The sequence below is a fragment of the Ixodes scapularis genome, unplaced genomic scaffold (assembly GCF_016920785.2).
Source record: "Ixodes scapularis isolate PalLabHiFi unplaced genomic scaffold, ASM1692078v2 PGA_scaffold3__209_contigs__length_174095766, whole genome shotgun sequence".
Lineage (NCBI taxonomy): Eukaryota > Metazoa > Arthropoda > Arachnida > Ixodida > Ixodidae > Ixodes > Ixodes scapularis.
In genome coordinates this window covers 80836791-80854917 of record NW_024609868.1, presented here as the reverse complement: position 1 = coordinate 80854917, position 18127 = coordinate 80836791, and the positions used below count along the sequence as shown (strand labels likewise).

The following is an 18127-nucleotide window of genomic DNA, read 5'->3' as shown; positions in this document are numbered from 1 at the left end:
GGCGGAAGTGATGGGGGACCCCCATATGCCAGGGGGGGGGGGGGGGGGGGGGGGTTGGTGATTACAATGACAGAAGGGTAAATTAAGAAAATTAAATCCATACAAACCAACCTTGAGGCTCTAAACCAGAGAATAATGAACCCTACTCACCAGGTATACACAATTTGGTCCATTTAGCTTTGTGGGACTGGCAGAACCAACATAAAAAAATGTTTTATTGCTCAGCTTCACTGATGGTTGAGCGCTTCGGGACCCCAAAGGGTCTGCGGATCCCCATTTGGGAACCACTGTTTTAAAGAATGATTTCCAATTTTTTCTTTTGAGAGCGAAGTCACTAACGTTTCTGTGCATGTTTTGCTTCTTTGTTTCTGGGCCACTGCTTACTACATCGTTTCAATTACAGTCAAACCCGTTTATAACGAACAGCAGGAAACGCTACGATCATTTCAATATAGCAAGTAGTTCGTTATAGCTAAAAAACTTTTACAACAAACTTCCGCGATGAGTTCGTTGCAAGGCGAGAGCTATTCTTTCTTTCTTATCTCTTAACTTCCGCTTTGTAACAGCGCACTAAAAAGCTTGTTTTTGATGCCTGTGCAGTTTTTTTTAGCTTATCTTCCTTTCTGAATTGTTTCTCTTCGTGGGCAACCGCCTCAAATAATTTTATTTATTTTTTTTTTTTTTTTGTGCGCACGTGCAGTGTGTATTTTTCACCTTTTTCCCCTTCCGAGTCGCTTTTCTTCGATCAATTTTGTTCGCCACACAGAGCTTTTGTGATTTTCTTCTATTCCTACTTCTTTTTTGGGGGACGGGACAGTCTAGAAGACGATTGTTTTCACGTTCTTGGAAGCCTTCCCTGGGAGAAAAAGTTCAATATAGCCAATATGTTGTTCGTTATAGAACATACATTTTACATGCATTTTTATTTAAATTTTCCGTGAGTTCGATATCGACAATAATTCGCTCTATGTGGGTTCGTTCTAAACGGGTTTCACTGTAGAGGATCATGTTGAATGTATGTCAGGAATGGTTGCTTGAAATAATGAACAGTGATGTGATTGCTGCGCCGATTGCGCCAAACTGCGCCAATGGGCTAACCCTGCTACATTCTGCTACATTTCGCCAAGATATGGGTAATCTGTGCCAAGCCTGCGCCAAAGGACCAATTTAGGTCGCCTCTCAAAACCGCAACTAAACTGAGTACTGTAATTGAGCAGGCGTATGTTACGTGGCGCAAGCGGCCGCCTGACACAAAGTAACGTGCATCAATTGTCCACCCGGTCTTGCATGGTTTTCCCGGCGTCTCGCGTTTCGCGCTCTCGTCTTGTGGGTCTCGTCTCTCGTCTCTTTTTTTTTTTTATACTTTCAGCGATAGATGCGGATGTGTGCAGATGCTCCGACGCTAGCGTGCCGGGTACCAGCCATGCCGTCATGCTGTGAAACGAAACCACGTTTTTGCGCGGCAGGAGTTACTTTGTGAGCTGAAGCAACAGCCGTGGGAAAACTATATTTGATCACTGCCTTTCAGTCACCGTGGTCGCGCGACGTCGAATGTAGCCGTGTCCACATCACTGCAGATATGGGACTTTCTAAAATGAAACTAAGTACCGCTGCATGTTCATCAACAGTCCTGTTCTTGTTTAAATCATACGTTAGTACAAAAATCCATTTTTAATTCAAAGACTGCTCTGTCAAAGTATTGATTACAGTATAGACCACTTACAACGTAACCGCTTATAGTGCAGGACCGGGTATAACGCGGTTTTTTTAAACCACCGGTTCACCTCCCATAGAACTCCATGTAATTACATACCGCTTAAAATGCAGGCGCGCGAAGGGAAATACCGGTTATAGTGCGGTTTCTGGCACAGCCCGCCGGCCGCGCCGACGACGGGAGCAGCGAGCGCGCTTCCCTGTGCGACGCTAGATAACGGCGCTGACGGCGCGAGCAGCAAGCGGCACTCGCGTGGCAGTTGCTCCAGAGCCGAGTTGCTCGAAGAAGCGGGAAGAAGCGAAAGGCTTCAGTTGCCATAGCAACGGAGGGACGCACGCACGTGTCTTTCACGTGCGTGCGTCCCTCCGCTGCGTTGGAAACAAACAACCGCAGCGACAGACCAATCGCAGGTCGAGGAGAAGTGTTGCGCACATGCCGGTCGCGGGTCGGCTGCTTCTATCCGCAGACGCGGCGTCGGTTGTGATCGTCGTCGTAGAGAACGTTCATCTCATCGTTCCGCGTAAAAGCGCTATCCTTGACTGTGAATTTTCGTTGTGTGTCGCTATGATAACCCAGCACGTACTAGAAGGGAAGATCCACCTACTCGTGCGGCGATGTCGTGGCGGCGCTCTGAAGACGGCAGAAACGCCCGTGTCGTCGTGTTTGTTTACTTCGACTACAGTAATGATTTCTAAGCATTTGTGTCCTCGAACATCGCCCGGATTTCTTATTTGGCGCATTTCATGCGTGCGCTCAAGTTCAAGGTATTACTGGCGCGTACCGTGTGAAGGATGCGAATTTTCACGCGTTTTCATCTCCGGAGAAAAGTGATTAGGGTTAGCAATCCTGAACGCTCGCAACGTCCGTCCGCAACCCGCGACGCCGTTAAAAGGCTGCGCCAGGCAAAAGCTGCTCACTTCTTTCAAAATGTGTAACACACTTGAGACAGAACTGTACTAGTCAGGTGAAATAACGACTTTCCTCAAACTAAGCTTTATTTTTCATCTAACATAAAATAAATTCTTTTCACAAGTGTAAGTTGTCTCATGGCATGTATTTTGGCCTGAAAAATTGATGTTTTGGTTATAGTGCGGTACCGCTTATAGTGCGGATTTTCGCGACTCCCGCGACATACGTTATATGCGGTCTACACGTATCTAGGTTTCTCTCGGTGGGCTTTCTTTCGAGAGGGACCTTGGTACGTGAAAAATCTGCATTGAAATAAAGTTGGTGAAGTGAGCCAAAGCAAAGAAGGCAATGTCTGCACGCTGAATCCGCACAGCGTGCTTGTTTGTCTCGAGTTCAGTCGTTGCGCAAAGCGCTCCAAGAACGGTTTGAGGCTGGCTCGCAATGTCTTGCATCAATGCGTTCAGGTTCTTCATTTTTGTGTATTTAGCTTGTACCTTGTTTGCCGTCCTGGCAAGCACGCGCCACTGGACTGTATTTGCCGCATGCTCGAAAGTTATATTTTGTGTAGAATTTTGGGGATAAGTTAGCGACGGAGCTGAGGGGCATGGTTTCGGTTTCGATCGGACAGCCGTTGTCTGCGCTCGCGCGACGAAGCATGCCCAACAGCAAGCCTGCCGAAGTTGGCCTCACGTGCGTGCAAACATGATTGCGTGACTGAGGCACCAGCTGGGACGCTTGCAATTCATTGTTTTATGTTTGCTTACTTTTGATGGAACTCTGGCATGTCGGGAACCAGTAAAACGGTGGCAAGCGTTTTTTGAAATTGCTTGGCAATGCCTACAACACTGTTCACTTATGGGATGTCTGAGCAGTAAAAACAGAAGCAGCGAGTTCCGTCACAACACGTCACACCAGAACACAACATAACACAAAGTGCCCTTCATTTGTACAGCACTTAAAACAAATATTTTTATTTTCCTAAGAATATCTGCTCCAAAATCCACTTTAGCTGCTCCGAAACACTGTCTTGGCTACTCCAAAAGCCGCTTTTGCTGCTCCAAAACACTGTTTTGGTTGCTCCGAAACGTGCGCCAAAATGGCTTAGGCCAATCACATCACTGAATGAGTCCAGTTGACATACTTGTATGTCTAGTTTGATTGTCTCAATGCGTCAGGTTTGTTTCTGTTTGTTAGGTAGAAAAAGTTGGATTTGCTATTTTTAAGATAGATTTAGAATCAATTTCGTAAAATTGTTATTCAAGTATGTCACAGCATCAGACTTGTTACTACTATTATTATTATTTTTGTTTTACTTTATGCATCTCAATAAGCATAATTTTTTGTGACTAGCCCCAAAGGAGAAAAAGATGGCAGCAGCTCGTCTGGTTCTCGGAAGCTGGACCCCAAGACCATTCCGCCTTGTCCCGAGGACATTGCCTTCATGGAGGATGAGGTCAACATGTACGTACCGCAGCCTTTGCTCTTCCGAGACTTTTTAGTTTGAAGTGAGAGCTGCTGAGAACCATAAGTAGAGCCAATTTTGATAGGGATGTGCAAATAGCCAATATAGAGCAAATATTTTTTAGACAAAGCAAATTCTGTAAGCAGCTTTATTTATGGAAGCTCAATATTTCGCAAATTTTTAGTAATGTGGGTTTTAGGAATATTTCGCAAGCACAATCTTTCATGATTAGGAGTGACGCTATGTGTTTGTTATCGTGGGATGATGTATTTGCATGATATTTTTTATATTAATGCGACAATGTTAAGGAGCTTGTGTCACAGAAAAGCCGGCAGTGTGGTCGTGGTGGGAAAATCCTGATTGGTCAATGGGTCATGACGTCGCAGCCACATGACCCTGCGCGGGAATTTCAAACAACCTTCAACGCTCATGGGAAACATGACGTCACGCATGGAAAGCAAAAGAAAACATTTACGCTGATACTGAGTGATGTTGTAATCAGAATATTTTTATATTATTATGCTTTAAATGTCTGAGGGCACCTAAGCACTTATGAGTTGCGAATGCGAAAGCATGAATGTCGTTCTTCCGTTCCCTTAGTTCGTCTGCAGCGTAGTGGTATGCACGTTTCGCCGGCGGACGGCTGGGCACGCGCTTTCATAAAGTGGCCGTGCCGCGCTGAGCTGAGCTCGGCCGTGCGACCTCTCTGGAGTCTGCCTGGGCAGGCTCTGGCTATGCTGCCACTGCCCCTTCCTCTTACAGGCGGCCGCACCGCTGCGTGCGCTGCACTGCCATGGAGAGGGCTCCTCTGTTGGCTCTTCTTGGAATTATGCCATATGAGAGCCAGTGGGAGCCTCGTTCCTTGATGACGCATGCCAGCCAATGGGAGCCTATCCATCAGAAATTGGCTTCACTTGGGAAAGGGGATTTTAGGTGTTGTTTGGCCAACGTTTGGCGTGGTTCCAAAACTGATGACGTCGGTTCGCTTCATGGGACAGTTAATGCTTTTGCATTAAAAATCATAGGTAATTCCTTTGTTACAGAAACCTTCATTGTTGCTGTCATTTTCTTTCACCTATGGAAAGTGAGCACACCAAAGACATGGAATAAAAGCATGTTGATGTTCACTTTGAGGCAAAAAATGACAAGAACATATGAAAGATGGCACTGCAAACATATATCCAATTTATTCGAATATCGATTGTTTGATGTAGCAGATAGGTAAGCCGTAGAGGATAAAACAAATAGAATATATATACAAGGTCAACATTAATTTTTTTAAGGAACTGAAAGGAAGGAAACTTTTACGAGTATTTATTTTGCAGTGTCACTTGTTCCTGGCTCAAACTTGCTCATCAACATCACTGAATGGTTATCTCCCTACAATGCTTCCTTGTCGTGATATTGGCGTAATATTGGCGATGCTGCGAGCAGTGAGCTTAAAGTCACAAGAAGATGCTTCACAAAATGTTAGTGCCTGCTGTGATAAGACCTCCTATTCCTGATAAGATCACATGATTATTGTATCAACCACGCGTGCCTCCATGCCATGGCACTTGCTCTGCATCACTTGCATCAAACTTCACCGCTTCACAACAGAGCGCTTTGGCAGAGCATCTCCGTTGGCTCATTAGGCCAAGAAAACTCAAAAGGTCAACCACCTTTAATTAAAATTACAATTGACCCTTATTTTCAGTAACATCGAAGATAAGGAAGACCTGTTTTCGAATGAATGGGGTATCATACATAACTTTTTCTCTTTCATTTTTTTTTTGTGTGTCATTCTTTTTCTTTTTTTATTTTTTCTTCTGAATGAAGGTATGTTTTGCAGCATTCTCAAACTTTGAAATACTTTGAAAAAATTGAAAGACATTTGCAAATCTCTGTAATGTGAAGTTGAATTGCAGCTCTTGAGGTATTCTGATTTTGCGATATACCGTGACAGGAGGGTATGCAGGAGTAGGAGGGGAGGGTTACGGAGGATCCTCATTCTCCCTTCCTCCTCCTTCATAACCTCCCCTCCTCTCACAGTTTCCTCACAAAATTTAGCTGGAAAATAGACGGCACGTAACCTCAACACGAGTTCAGTTTCCCCGCTAAATTTAGCGGGGTAAATGACGTCACATGACTTCACGTCACCTATGAACAAATTCCGTTTCTTCGCTTGATTTAGTGGGAAGATTGACGTCGCGTGACCTCAACATCAGTTCAATTCCCCGCTGTTGCATTATGGGACATCACAGACCTACACACCAATTCAGTTTCTTCGCCGAGTTTACCGGGGAATCGGATTGGTGTATAGGTCTGTGACATCCCATAATGCAATGCGCACGGTTACGGCGACGGCAACGCCGCGTAACACGGGAACGGGTGCCTAAGAGTTGCGCTCTAAAAAATTAAGTTCCCAAATAGTCCTATTTAATTCTAAGCCCGTATCAAATCTGGCATTATTCAGTTTGATATTCAAACGTTGAAAGCATTTACCCTAAATACTAAGGTCTCGTAAAACAAAATGGCCACTCATTCCAGTGCACATACTTCTTTACTTCCCGACAACATTCATTTTCCTGAGTCGCAATGCCGTTGCAGCGGCAAACTGTCCCAATCGGCTTCCAATCCTCACGCTCTGCTGTTCGCCCGTGCAGGCTGAGGGAGCAGGTGCAGCTACAGCAGCGCGAGATATCGGCCCTTACCCACCGCCTGGAAGAACGTCAGTCCCGGGAAGGCCCCGCCACCCCGGTCGCCACCGTCACCACAGGTACGTGCACTCCGCGCCGCCACCCCGGAACCCCGGCCTCTCTCTGCGAAGGCGAGGACACGGACGCGTCGTGGCGCTACCAGGACCAGGTGGTCCTTGTGCAAGCCAGCGACAGCGACGACATCCTGCTTCTCCTAAACGAGAGGGGGCTTCCGGAAAACGTGTATTTGCGGAGCACCTGGGAAAAGCAGACCCTCGAACCGCCCGCCCCCACCGCCGCAGAAGTGGACGCGGACGCGGACGACTCTTCCTCTTCCCCATTGTCCTCGATGCACCGCAAGGCGGCGGTCGTCGAGAACGTCGTCGACGCCGACAATGGGAACGGCGCACCGCAGGAGCCCCTCGTGGCGATCGGGCGCTTCCAGTGCTGGTCCTCGGATTCCGACATCTGGTCCGAGCCGGACCGAAGTGTTTCGGAGCAGAGGATGGGAGGAGTCTGTCGGAAGGACTGGGCCAAGCAGCCGCGGAGGTCGCCGAAGGGCGCGCGGAAGGCGTCGGCGGCACTCCGTCAAGACGCGGGTTCGGACTCTGTCGGCAGGAAGTCCGTCAAGGAGCTGTGGCTGTCGGGAGAGTGCGGTAGGAGCCAACCGTGTCTTGCAGACGGAGGTAGCTCTGGCTCGGAGCACTGGCTCGAGCTCGGCATGCTGCTTGGGAGATGGATGTTGGCAATGCGCCTTTTTCCTTTGTTTTGTTTCAGTTGGTGTTGCTGCTTGTTGGCACGTCATCATATTTTTGGTTGGCAATCGATTTGGATGGCAGTTCTATAATCTATCATTGACATTGTTGTTACGTTTATGCTTTGGGCATGTTTGTGGAATGTTTTCTGTTATGTATAGAGTGGTTTGTAGAGTACTTTGACGGTAAAAAATATAAGTATATTTTGTTTTCTTTTTGTACAGTGTCACTGAGAGTGCTTTCTTTTGTTTCATAGGGATTTGCACAAGGTTGACGGTTTCTTACAGCTGACACTGGTCAAAATTTGAGTTTCTCTGGTAGTGCTCGTGTGAACTATGAAAGTTTTTCTTTTTATAGCAAATGTTTGTATTTAAGGTTTGATTTTTAATTATTATCCTCAATTTTGCATTGAAGCACGTAGGTAACGTAGTTACCACAAAATACTGGGCATGCACCGACATTGGAACAGGTTTCTGATAAAATTTCAAAAGTACGCAAAGCGCTATGTGCACACAAATCTGGCTTCAACAAATGTCTATCCCACTGGATTGGAGTGGCCACTTGCTAATTTTCTATAATGTTTAAATTTCGATGTACCTCATTGAGACACAAGTATTGGTCCAAATATTTGGAGTAGAGGAAGTATTTAATTCATTATACTACATTTCAATGCTTTTGTGATATTTTTTCATTTACCTTTGTTTCTTTGTTGTGTTATTCTCAATGTTCATTTTTCTTACTTGCAGAAACAAGAAGCTTGTAATATAGTTTTGCTATACTTTATCATACTTGTACCTTGCAGTTTTTATTCTTGTTTTGAGCATATTGTTTCTTATTTTATATATATTTTATTTGCTTGTGTCTTACCTATTTCCTTGGATCGTAGGCTTACTATTGCAACTGTGGGTAATGGCATGATCTAGTTTTGCAGTGCATTAACGAAATTACCTTTTTGCATGCTTGTCATGGCATTTATTAGGACAATAAGAATTTCTATGACTAGTACTATAATTTACAGTTATAATTTCTCTATTATACTGCCCACATTAGTGGGTGCTTACCATTGAGTGTTGTCGTCTTTTAATAGTGCATTATTGATGCAGTTACAAAACCAAACTAGAAAAAGGTGAAGCCGTATTTGTTCTTGTCTTGGCGAGCTTGAAGACTAAATCGTTGAATATGTTAATAAATAAATAAATATACCAGGCACGTGGAAACCTCAAAATGGGATGTCGCATGCAACCTGTGGTAGGTGCACACTCAAGGTGAATCGATAGTGACCAATTGGCAACTTTAAAGTTCTCGCAAAATCCTAGGCGACGACTCGCACGGGCCTGGTTGCATGCTCGGCATTTCACAGTGTGTCCCTTTGATGGAGGTGCTTTCGACTGCTCAGGACGTTCCAAGCGGCCTGCCCCGTCGGCCCGGACGGAGTCTCACAAGCTCGAGAAGCTCCTCCGCAGAGTCCACCACTGCAACGGCAAGCTCGAGGATTCTCTCGTGCTCCACAGAGAGCTCTGTCACAAGATGCTCGCTGGACCCACCGGAGAAAAGGTGGGTTTTTTTAGTTTCTCCGATCTCCAGGTTGTTTGTGCGACAGTCGGTGAAAGAATCGAGCATAAAACAATACAAGTGTGCACGGTGCGCTCTATCACATTTAAAATGCAAATGCATGAACCAGCCTTGCAGTTCAAAGGTCATAAATAGCTATTAGATCTGACTACTGCAATGCACAAAGGTTGATAAATACCGTAATAAAAAAACGTACAATACGAACCCGTGTATAATACGAGGCATGATTTGAGGACTGCGAAAAAGAAAAAAAAAAAGTTTCATCTGCATATAATACGAAACAATTTAAAGACCGCGAAGATATTTTCGCGTAAAGTGCGACCCAGGAAGTCTTAAAAAACACATGCAAAGGAAAAAAAAACATTTTTTTTAAACAGCCTATAGATGGAAAAAGTATGTCATAAAACGAATTTAGAACAAAGAAATAAAACTTTTAGAGCTATATTTACGGCGCAAAACGAATTTGTAGTTGGCGCCTGCGGGAGCCGCCGTTCGTCACGTGGTAGACCTGTGCACCGCCGCGTTGCGTTGCCGCTGCCGCCTCCGCACGCTGAGCGTTGTGTGCCATCGCTTCGACGCGTTTCTCCACGCCGCCGCCGCCATCGCCGCGCAAGTTTGTCTGCTTCAGGGCACCGCCGTCGTCATCGGACCGGTGCGCAGGTCTATCGTGTCTGTTTGCGCTTTTTCAGGAGCTTCCTTTCGACTCTAAAAGTTACTTATTAATCTTCGTTTTTTGTTATACTTCGAACAAAGATGAATAAGTTACTTTTGGAGGCCAAAGGAAGCTTCCGAAAGAGTGCAAGCACCACGTGGTAAATAGGGGCCAGTCACGTGATAAATATGGGCCACTTTTCCGCGGCGCCCGTTGGTGCCAACTACAAATTCGTATAGCGCCGTAAATATAGCTCTAAAAATTTTTAATTTTCGTTGTAAATTTGTTTTATGACTTCCTTTTCCCAACCCGGCTGTTTAAAAAAAAAGTTTTTTTCCTTTGCATGTGTCCTTTAAGAAAAGTGTTTATTTGCATCATAATTGAACCTTAATCACTGTCATCACCTCCATCGGACTCCTTGTCCGACGCCTCTTTCAGTGCCGTCGAGCACATTTGAAATCCCGCACTTCTTGAAAGAGTGAGCGACGAGCGTGCGCCAATGCAGTGAAAACTTGTCGGGCGCATAAAGCGAGCAACCCAATGTCGGCTCAAAGTTTTCTCGCCTTCTCTTGCAGCAGCTCAATGTTTACGGCGAGGTGCCGTTTCACGTTGCTCTTTTGCAAAGTCGCCGAGACTTGCCTTGACGTCGGCGAACATACAATTCTTTGGGCCTCTAAAGCTTCTCCTTGTTCCGTTGCACGCGAACAGAGCTTGCTTTTGTCGTCTCCATCCGCGGATGCTGCCTTCATTTACGGCAAATTGTCGTCCGGCAGCACTGTTGCCAATGTCTTCCACAACCAAAACGGCTTTTCTTTTGAAGGCGGTCGAGTATTGTTTTCGCGCCGACGTCATTGCCTAGCTTGACTGTGGACGGATGGTGGCGCCTCGGACATTGTGATTTCAATGGTGATGATAGCCGTTTTGAACGCCATATTGCTTCGAAATCGAAACTACGTCAACCTGCGTTAGATCGCGCCTCATCGAAGCTGAAAATTGTTGGGACTCGCGTATAATACGAGCTGCAAATTTTACATGGCAAATTTTGGAGAAAAAAAAAAAAACCTCGCATTATGTGCGGGTTTTTACGTAGAGTACATTTTTACCCTTTTTTACTTTGGTTCCTGAAGATCCAAAGCCAGGCTGACTGTGTGTAGGACCCGTTGTCAACATGGAATGCTTGCGGGCAAATGGAAAAATGTCAAAGCCTAGCTGTCCTCTCAATCTTAGCCTGCGTAAATATTGTCCGCTTTTGTTTTTCCACCATGTTCCCTGTGCCCAGGAGTCCCCTGACCAGCCACAGCCTTCGGCAGAGCTGCTGGACACGCACATCCAAACAATGAGGAAGCTTCAGTTCAAGCTAGAGGAGATGGTCATCAACAATGAGCTGCTCCTGGAAATCCTCACTGAACATCTGGGTATGTCATTTTATACCTTTTCAGTAGTGGAGCCCCTAAGAAACAAAGGGGATATCTCGAAACAATGCATTGTGCAAGCGGTACAGAAATTCTTGGTATCACTTAGGGTAGCTAAAATGATATTTTCTTTTCCTTTAAGCTTCCTGTGAGTTATCTGAGGGTAACATCATTATGGGAAGAATTTGTCAGTTTTGTCCGATGTCTGAGAATCGGACGACAAACCGCACTTCGGTCAAGATCTTTCTGATTATGAATGTTCTATGGCGCAAACTCAGAAATACCCTCGGGGCCAACTCGAAAATCATCTACCCCTCACATTTCCTTTCGTTGCTTGGCTCGTTTCTCCAGTTATGAAAATTGCAAGCGTTTGGCCAACTTTATGGGCTGCTCACCAAGCTTTCTGTATGATGTGTCTTTAGAAACATCCTGTAATTAGGACAATTTTTGTTTCAGCTTCCGGGAGCATGATCACCACAGATTCAAAGATGTCGGCTCCATCAAGCGGCAACACGCAGGCAAGCGCTGCCGAAAGACTGGAGCAGTACAAGAAGGAGCTCGAGTGCAAAGAGCGGAGACAGGAGATTCTGAAGCGGGCCATTCTTCGCGAACAAAACTCTAAGCTCCAGCTTGAGAAAGAACTGTCAGAGTGTCAGAAGGAACTGCAATCGCTCCACGAGGCACACACCTCGCTCAAGGAGGACTACAAGGAAGTCCTCAGGAAGACCTCGGACACCGGACAACGGGAAGCTCGCCAGCGGAACCTCAGACCCCAGAAGGACGCAAAGACCTCCAGGGCCGGCAAACTGGAAGCTCTGGGCTCAAGTTTTGAGAAGAGCGACAACAGCGAATTCGTCAGCGGCTCACGGAAGCCCGACGGTGGGCGACACTCTCAAGGGGTTGCCAGACTAAGCCAGGAGTTGGCGTCACTCCGGGAAGAAGTGGCCAACCTGCAAGAGGAGAAAGCCGTGCTGACCCAGAAGCTGGAAACGACGCAGAAGGAGCACGAGATCCTCCTCGAGTCATCCAGCAACAAGATCTCCGAGCTCGTGACGAAGCTTGGCCCGCTGTCGACGCAGAACAAGATCCAGCAGGAAGAGATCAGGAGTGCGCGAGAGCTGAACGACAACCTTGCCGAGGAAAACGGGAAGCTTCAGTGCGACCTTGATGCCGCATTCTCCAAGTTGGATGCGCTAGACCGGGAGCTGGAGTCCCTGCAGCGGGAGAACAGGGACTTGAGGGAATGCGTGCTCACTTCGAGGTCCCAAGAGAACATGCTGAAGGAAAAGCTGGAGAAGATCGGGGAGGAGTTCCAGGCACTGAAGAAGACGTCGGAGGAACGCGCTCGGAAAGGCGACGTCCTGGAGAGAGAAAAAGACGAACTCGCCACTGAGCTGTCCAAGTTGACGGCGCACCTGGAGTCCTACGAGTCCGAGAAACAGCTCTTGTACGAAGAGAAACAGAGGCTCATTCTCGAAGTGAGTGCAGAGAAGGATCAAGTGGAGCGCATCTCTAACGAGCTGCAGCGCTGCGAGCAGGAGCGCGACACTCTCCGGACGCATGGGAGCGAGCTGGAAGAGCAGTTGCATGCTTCAACGGAGAAGTTGCAGGAAGCGGAGCAGATGGCTTCGGAGTTGAAGGAGGAGCTGGGGGCCACAAAGGGAAAACTGGAGAGCATGGATGTCCGGTGTGGCCAGCTGGAAGAGGAGCTGAGCAGCTCCAAGGAGGCGCAGAGGCAGCTGCTCTGGAAGAGCGACGAGTTGCAGAGGGCCCTCGATGCAGTTGGGAGGGAAGTCCAGCAGAACAAGAGCTTTGCCAGGGCCAGCCTTGACAGGAAACACGTCATGGCGTTCAGGGAGCTTGAGGATCAGAACAGGAGGTACATTTTTTTTTCTCTCTTGGTTTTGGTTGTGAAGCAGTGATGATACCTGTTTGGTAATGTTAGATAGGGATTTTGCTTGCAAAAGCATCTGGAGGGATATTGAAACATACTTCCAAACTCCTGGGTTGAGTTAGATACAAAGCAATCTCCCTAAGGACTGACGCCTAAGAAAGCTATCGTACCGTCCATTCATGACCACAGGACGGTCGCCACGTCAGCTTTTGTTTACTATAGTGAACACAAACATTATTGCTATATGAAACGATTTCAATGTAACAGTGTTTATTGGAATAGGAGTTCCCAAAACACAATGCAGTTGGGCACGGGGCTGGTCATAGACGCTGCCAACCAGAAAAAAGTGGAAACGATCTTGTCCCAAGGCGGGAAGTTACGAGAGAACCTCGCGAAGAAGGGAAGTAGCGGGACAAGAATAGGTTATTTGTACCTTGTCTTCACCTGTGACAATGTGAAATGCCCGCATTGTGCATTATGGCAATCGTGTATTAATTAAGAAATAGGGAATTGTGCACAAAAACCCAGAAAAAGTTCTAAAACCTGGTGCTACAGAGGTTCGATACAAATACTGCGTTCTCATTAGGGCAAGAAAGTGTCATCTCTTGTAGTGATTACTAGAGTTCCATGTTTGGAAGTGTCATTGGGTTTATATTATCAAGAGTAGTAGCTACATTGATACCTCTTACTAAGACTTACCCAGTTGGTCATTCAAAGACCTGCATGCTCACCAGACTTGTTGAACTTGTGACATTGGAAACATGATCCCCTCCCCCATCCATCGTCAGCTTACAAGGCGCCGTTATGGAGCTCAAGTCGAAGCTGGACAAGGCTTTCCACGACAACAAGTGTCTGAGGCTTGAGCTGAGAGTCAACGAACAATTTCAGCCTAGGAGCAGCCCTGGTAAGAATGTGCTGTCATCTTAACGCAGAATGTGTTTTATAAGTCGTTTTTGATGAGAAAATTGTCACGAACAGGTTACCGTAAAATCCCAAAAGATGCCCCACCCCCGAAAGGTAACCCACTCCTATTTTTGGATGGATGCTCTATTTCTTTTTTTAAACACCGAAAGATAGCCATTCTTAGTAATCATAGCCTTCGGATCAATGATGTCCTTGGCGTAAATGTGTCTAGTTAGCTATGGCAGGATGTAAGCGAATATTGCTGACTTGGAAGTATGGTCATCTTTGCTTCATTGCCCCTTGCTGCTGTAATAGGTTTGACAAAGACAAATGATCTAAAAATAGCATTTTTTCAACTTTTCTTGATTACACACTGAAGGTTAGCCTGCTCCTTATTTCCACCCAATTTTCTTTCGATTTTAGGCAGGCTATCTTTTGGGATTTTACGGTCTATAATGTGTGCCATGAACAAGTGACACGCTGGGAGCATTATGGACATGAAGGTTATATAAAAAAGTGTATATATAAAGTTTGAGCCCCGGAGGGGCTTGAACCTGAATTGGTGCAGTGGCAGTCGAATACTATTAGCCCCGAGAAGTTCGTGTGGCGCCCCCTTACGGCGAACCGGGGTGACGTCACGGCGAGGAGAGAATTTTTCCCCGACTCGCCCCGCTCGCCCTGTGGAGGCTGTGACGCCACTAGTTGTCGACGCGCTCGTTTCTATTTAATTTTTATTGGCGTGTTTTTCGTAGGAAGTGTAAATTCTTATATGTGCCTTTATTGAGGTATGGCCTGTAGCTACAGGCGAAACTTCAACCAACATTTTAAGCATTGTTGACAGGGCAGGCAACGCATGAATCGGAGCTGGTATATAAAAATAAAGAAATATGGCCACAATTGCAGGAGCATCACTATAGATTTACATCTCTCACAATAAATGCTGCTGATGGTCTGAATGAATTGGCAGGTTATGTATACTATTTGTTTTGTATCTCTGTTTTTAAACAAGATCGCCGAAGCAGAAAAGCTGCATGCTGCTCGAGTAACGTGCGAAATACAGTCTGGAGAGAATCACATGAGAGACAGCCCAAGTGCAGGGGCAAAGTAGAAAAACAAGGAACATTTATTATATACATTGCTCGCATTTGACCTTTGCTGGATTCGGATAGTATTTCAATGGACTACATGGGAGGTATGTGTGGTCTTCTTTATATCAACCCTCAAGTAATGTATAACAAACGTAAGCGAAGGTGTCTAGCTCGTCATTAGTCTAAAATTTAGATTTTACATAAATCGAATTGTCCTGAAGCTAAAATACCAGAAGCTTTTCTCACGCAGACTGTCGCCCTTCACAGGTTCCAAATTTTCTGCTACTAGTGTTGCATCTACCACTGGACAGACGTTCAAATACTTGCTTTTACTCCTGTTTTCCTCTGTTGTCAGAGAGTCCAGATGTAGGGAGTTTGGAGGCTGAGGAAGCTTTTGGGGACCTGCGGCAGTGTATCTTTTAATTCGAAATGACAATTCAGACTAAACGGTGTATTTTCCGAATACCCAAGGCTGGAATAAAGAATGTCAGGAAAAAGTATAAACATTTTAAATTACGGCACTATTGTTGTGCATATTTTGGGCAGTTCAATACATATCATACAGGCAACTGGGGTAATTCGGCCGCTTTTGCTGCTACCATACAAACTAATTCCCAGTAATTGTGCATCTTCTAAGAAATATGCCTGCATGCGTGTATAAACAATATGAAATAATTCACGAAGAAGCTACATTTATGTAAAACAACCTTGTTCTACGAGCATTTCAAAGATCATCAGACGCAGGGCCTTTAAAACATCTGCGAACCAGCGCATGCAGAGTGGCAGCGCAGAGTCGGGGTCGCGAGCTAATTTGCCGACCACCCAAAGGCCCATGATATAAATGCCACTTCAAATGCCTTGAAAGTGGGATGTAATATCGTCCTAAATCATGAACATGGAAGGAACAGAATTCCAGCGTCTCAAACACTTGCGCTACCGCTTCACCAACCCCTCGCAAGATTGCCTTGTGTCATGTGGACGGACGGGGAGGTTCATCAACGGAATTGCCTCCACCGATAGCTTTTGGGATTTGTAACCCATATTTAAAGGTAAAAGGGACAAACAGGCTTATAAAATGTACGGAAGCACCTCAATATCGGCCTAACGCAACATCTTGCACACTGGGTAAACGAAGTCCAGCTCCTTGAAGAGCTTGCGGCACACAACGCCAAACCAGGAAACCGGTGCTGGGAAACGAGCCGATGCGAGATCGCAGAGCGGAGTCCTCCCCTTGACGTCACGGTACACCTCACCCAATCAGGGCGCGGCGACCGCAGCGACGCTTGTGTTCGCTCTCGGGGCTAATAGCCACTGCGCTGGTCTGGAAGCTAATAGCAGAGCTGGTCTGGAAGGATCAATGTTTTCATTTGAATGCGAACGTGCCGGTGAGATTGGCAGGTTTTGAATGAAAATACTAAAATAAACAAAAATGAATACATAAAATAAGGATAAAAAATTAATAAACAAAATAAAAATAAAGAAAATAAATAATGAAATTAATTTACTATAAATGAAAAGCAAAAAATAAAGAAAGAAAAAGAATTAAAAATCGTTTTCTTTTTTTTGTAGGAATAAGGCCTTATTCCTACAAAAACATCTCTCCACGGTGACGCTCCTCCAGCCCTTTAGGATTTCAAACTCCACAGATCTTATCTCGCACCTTACCTCCCTACACTCCACCACCCAGCCACTCTCCATGTTTTCTTTAGACATAGAAGAGCTTTACTACAGCCTAGACCCCCGGATTCTTTTGAATTCCGTGCCTGATGCGATCCATGAACATAGTCATGGGCGTACCAACCGGGGGGGCAAGGGGGGCACTTGCCCCCCCAGTTTTCAGAGCGGGGGGGCAAGGCATGTGTTTTGCCCCCCCTGAAACAGCCGCCACTGGGCAGGGCAAACACTGGCCGGCGGCGCCCGAGGACTGGCAGGCGATAGAAACCCGAGGATTGGCAGGCGAAACACTGGCAGGCGATACAAACCCTAGCAACGGCGCTCACGCCGGATTGGCAGGTTTGTGGAGATAGGCGCTGCCGCCGTCAACATATGCAGTGGTTACAATGCGAGTTTCCGAAGCGGGTAGCGTAACTTAGTTGTAAGATGTCTACCTCATACGTAGCAGACCACGGTTCTATCTACGCTTTGGACTTCTATTTTTTTTTTTTTTTTTTGTTTTCGTCGAACATTTTGTATTGTGAAAGCATTTGGCGATATTTACATTTTTTTTTTTTTTTTTTTTTTACAATTAGCGCTGAAAGAAAAACGAATGTTGTGGACGCGCTGAACTAAATTGTATGGGACTCTCTTTACGGATGTGGATGGGGGATAGTGGGGCTTGGGTTGCCGGCTGCAAAGCGGCGTGTACGGGGGTATAAGGGGGGAGGGGGTTAACGCTCGTTGAGTGATATACGCGCCGTCCGAATTCGATATTTAAGTTTCCGCACGTTGCCGAACGGCCAATCTGGCGTGAGCGTCGGTGCTAGAGGGCCTATCACCTGCGCCGTAAAAGTTGGTGATGGACCGAATCTGCCGAACTTCAGATGCGGCAAATTTCCGCACATGCCGAAATTTAGAAGGTAAGTTCGACAAAGATTCGATAAAAATTCGGCAAATGTCTGCGCACGCGCACGAACGCGACGGGGCCATGGATCGCAAATGGACGCCGCGCAGTTGCGCGGTTACCATCGCTTTAGTACAACCAGCGGTTACGGCGAGGTCTGGAGTAGGCGGCACGGTAACTGGGCGTTCGTGAGCTTTTGCGAGTGTGGTTGTCTTCAATATTTTCTGCCTCAAGAACACAAGTCGACGAGTAATTTACGCGGCTCACTGCGAAAGCGACAGGCGGTGCATTCTGGATAACGTGATTTTCATTTGATCTTTCCATTCATGAAACGAGGTAGTTGAAGCATTGACTGACAACTGGACAATTACGCTCAGTGCCCGCAGCCCACTGCCGTCAAACGGGAGAGTCACGAAGCTTGCCAGAATTAAAGCTGGGAAGTCGATCCAGTAACCTATCGATTAATCTACTAATGATTTAATCGTGATTAATTTTTAACCGGTTAATCGGTAAAATTTTGACGAAACT

At 46.2% G+C, this 18127-nt stretch overlaps 1 protein-coding gene across 2 annotated transcripts in view; it reads left to right on the top strand.

Annotated features, from left to right (window-relative positions):
* LOC115325483 (golgin subfamily B member 1) overlaps positions 1-18127 on the top strand; it is a 65713-nt gene that overhangs the window by 32346 nt on the left and 15240 nt on the right. For both annotated transcript variants that reach the window (XM_029986218.4, XM_029986217.4), the window contains exons 17-22: positions 3974-4084; positions 6731-6843; positions 8915-9072; positions 11022-11157; positions 11611-13033; positions 13837-13952. In XM_029986218.4, the coding sequence (XP_029842078.2) occupies positions 3974-4084; positions 6731-6843; positions 8915-9072; positions 11022-11157; positions 11611-13033; positions 13837-13952 (2057 nt within the window). The remainder of the gene's footprint in view (positions 1-3973; positions 4085-6730; positions 6844-8914; positions 9073-11021; positions 11158-11610; positions 13034-13836; positions 13953-18127) is intronic.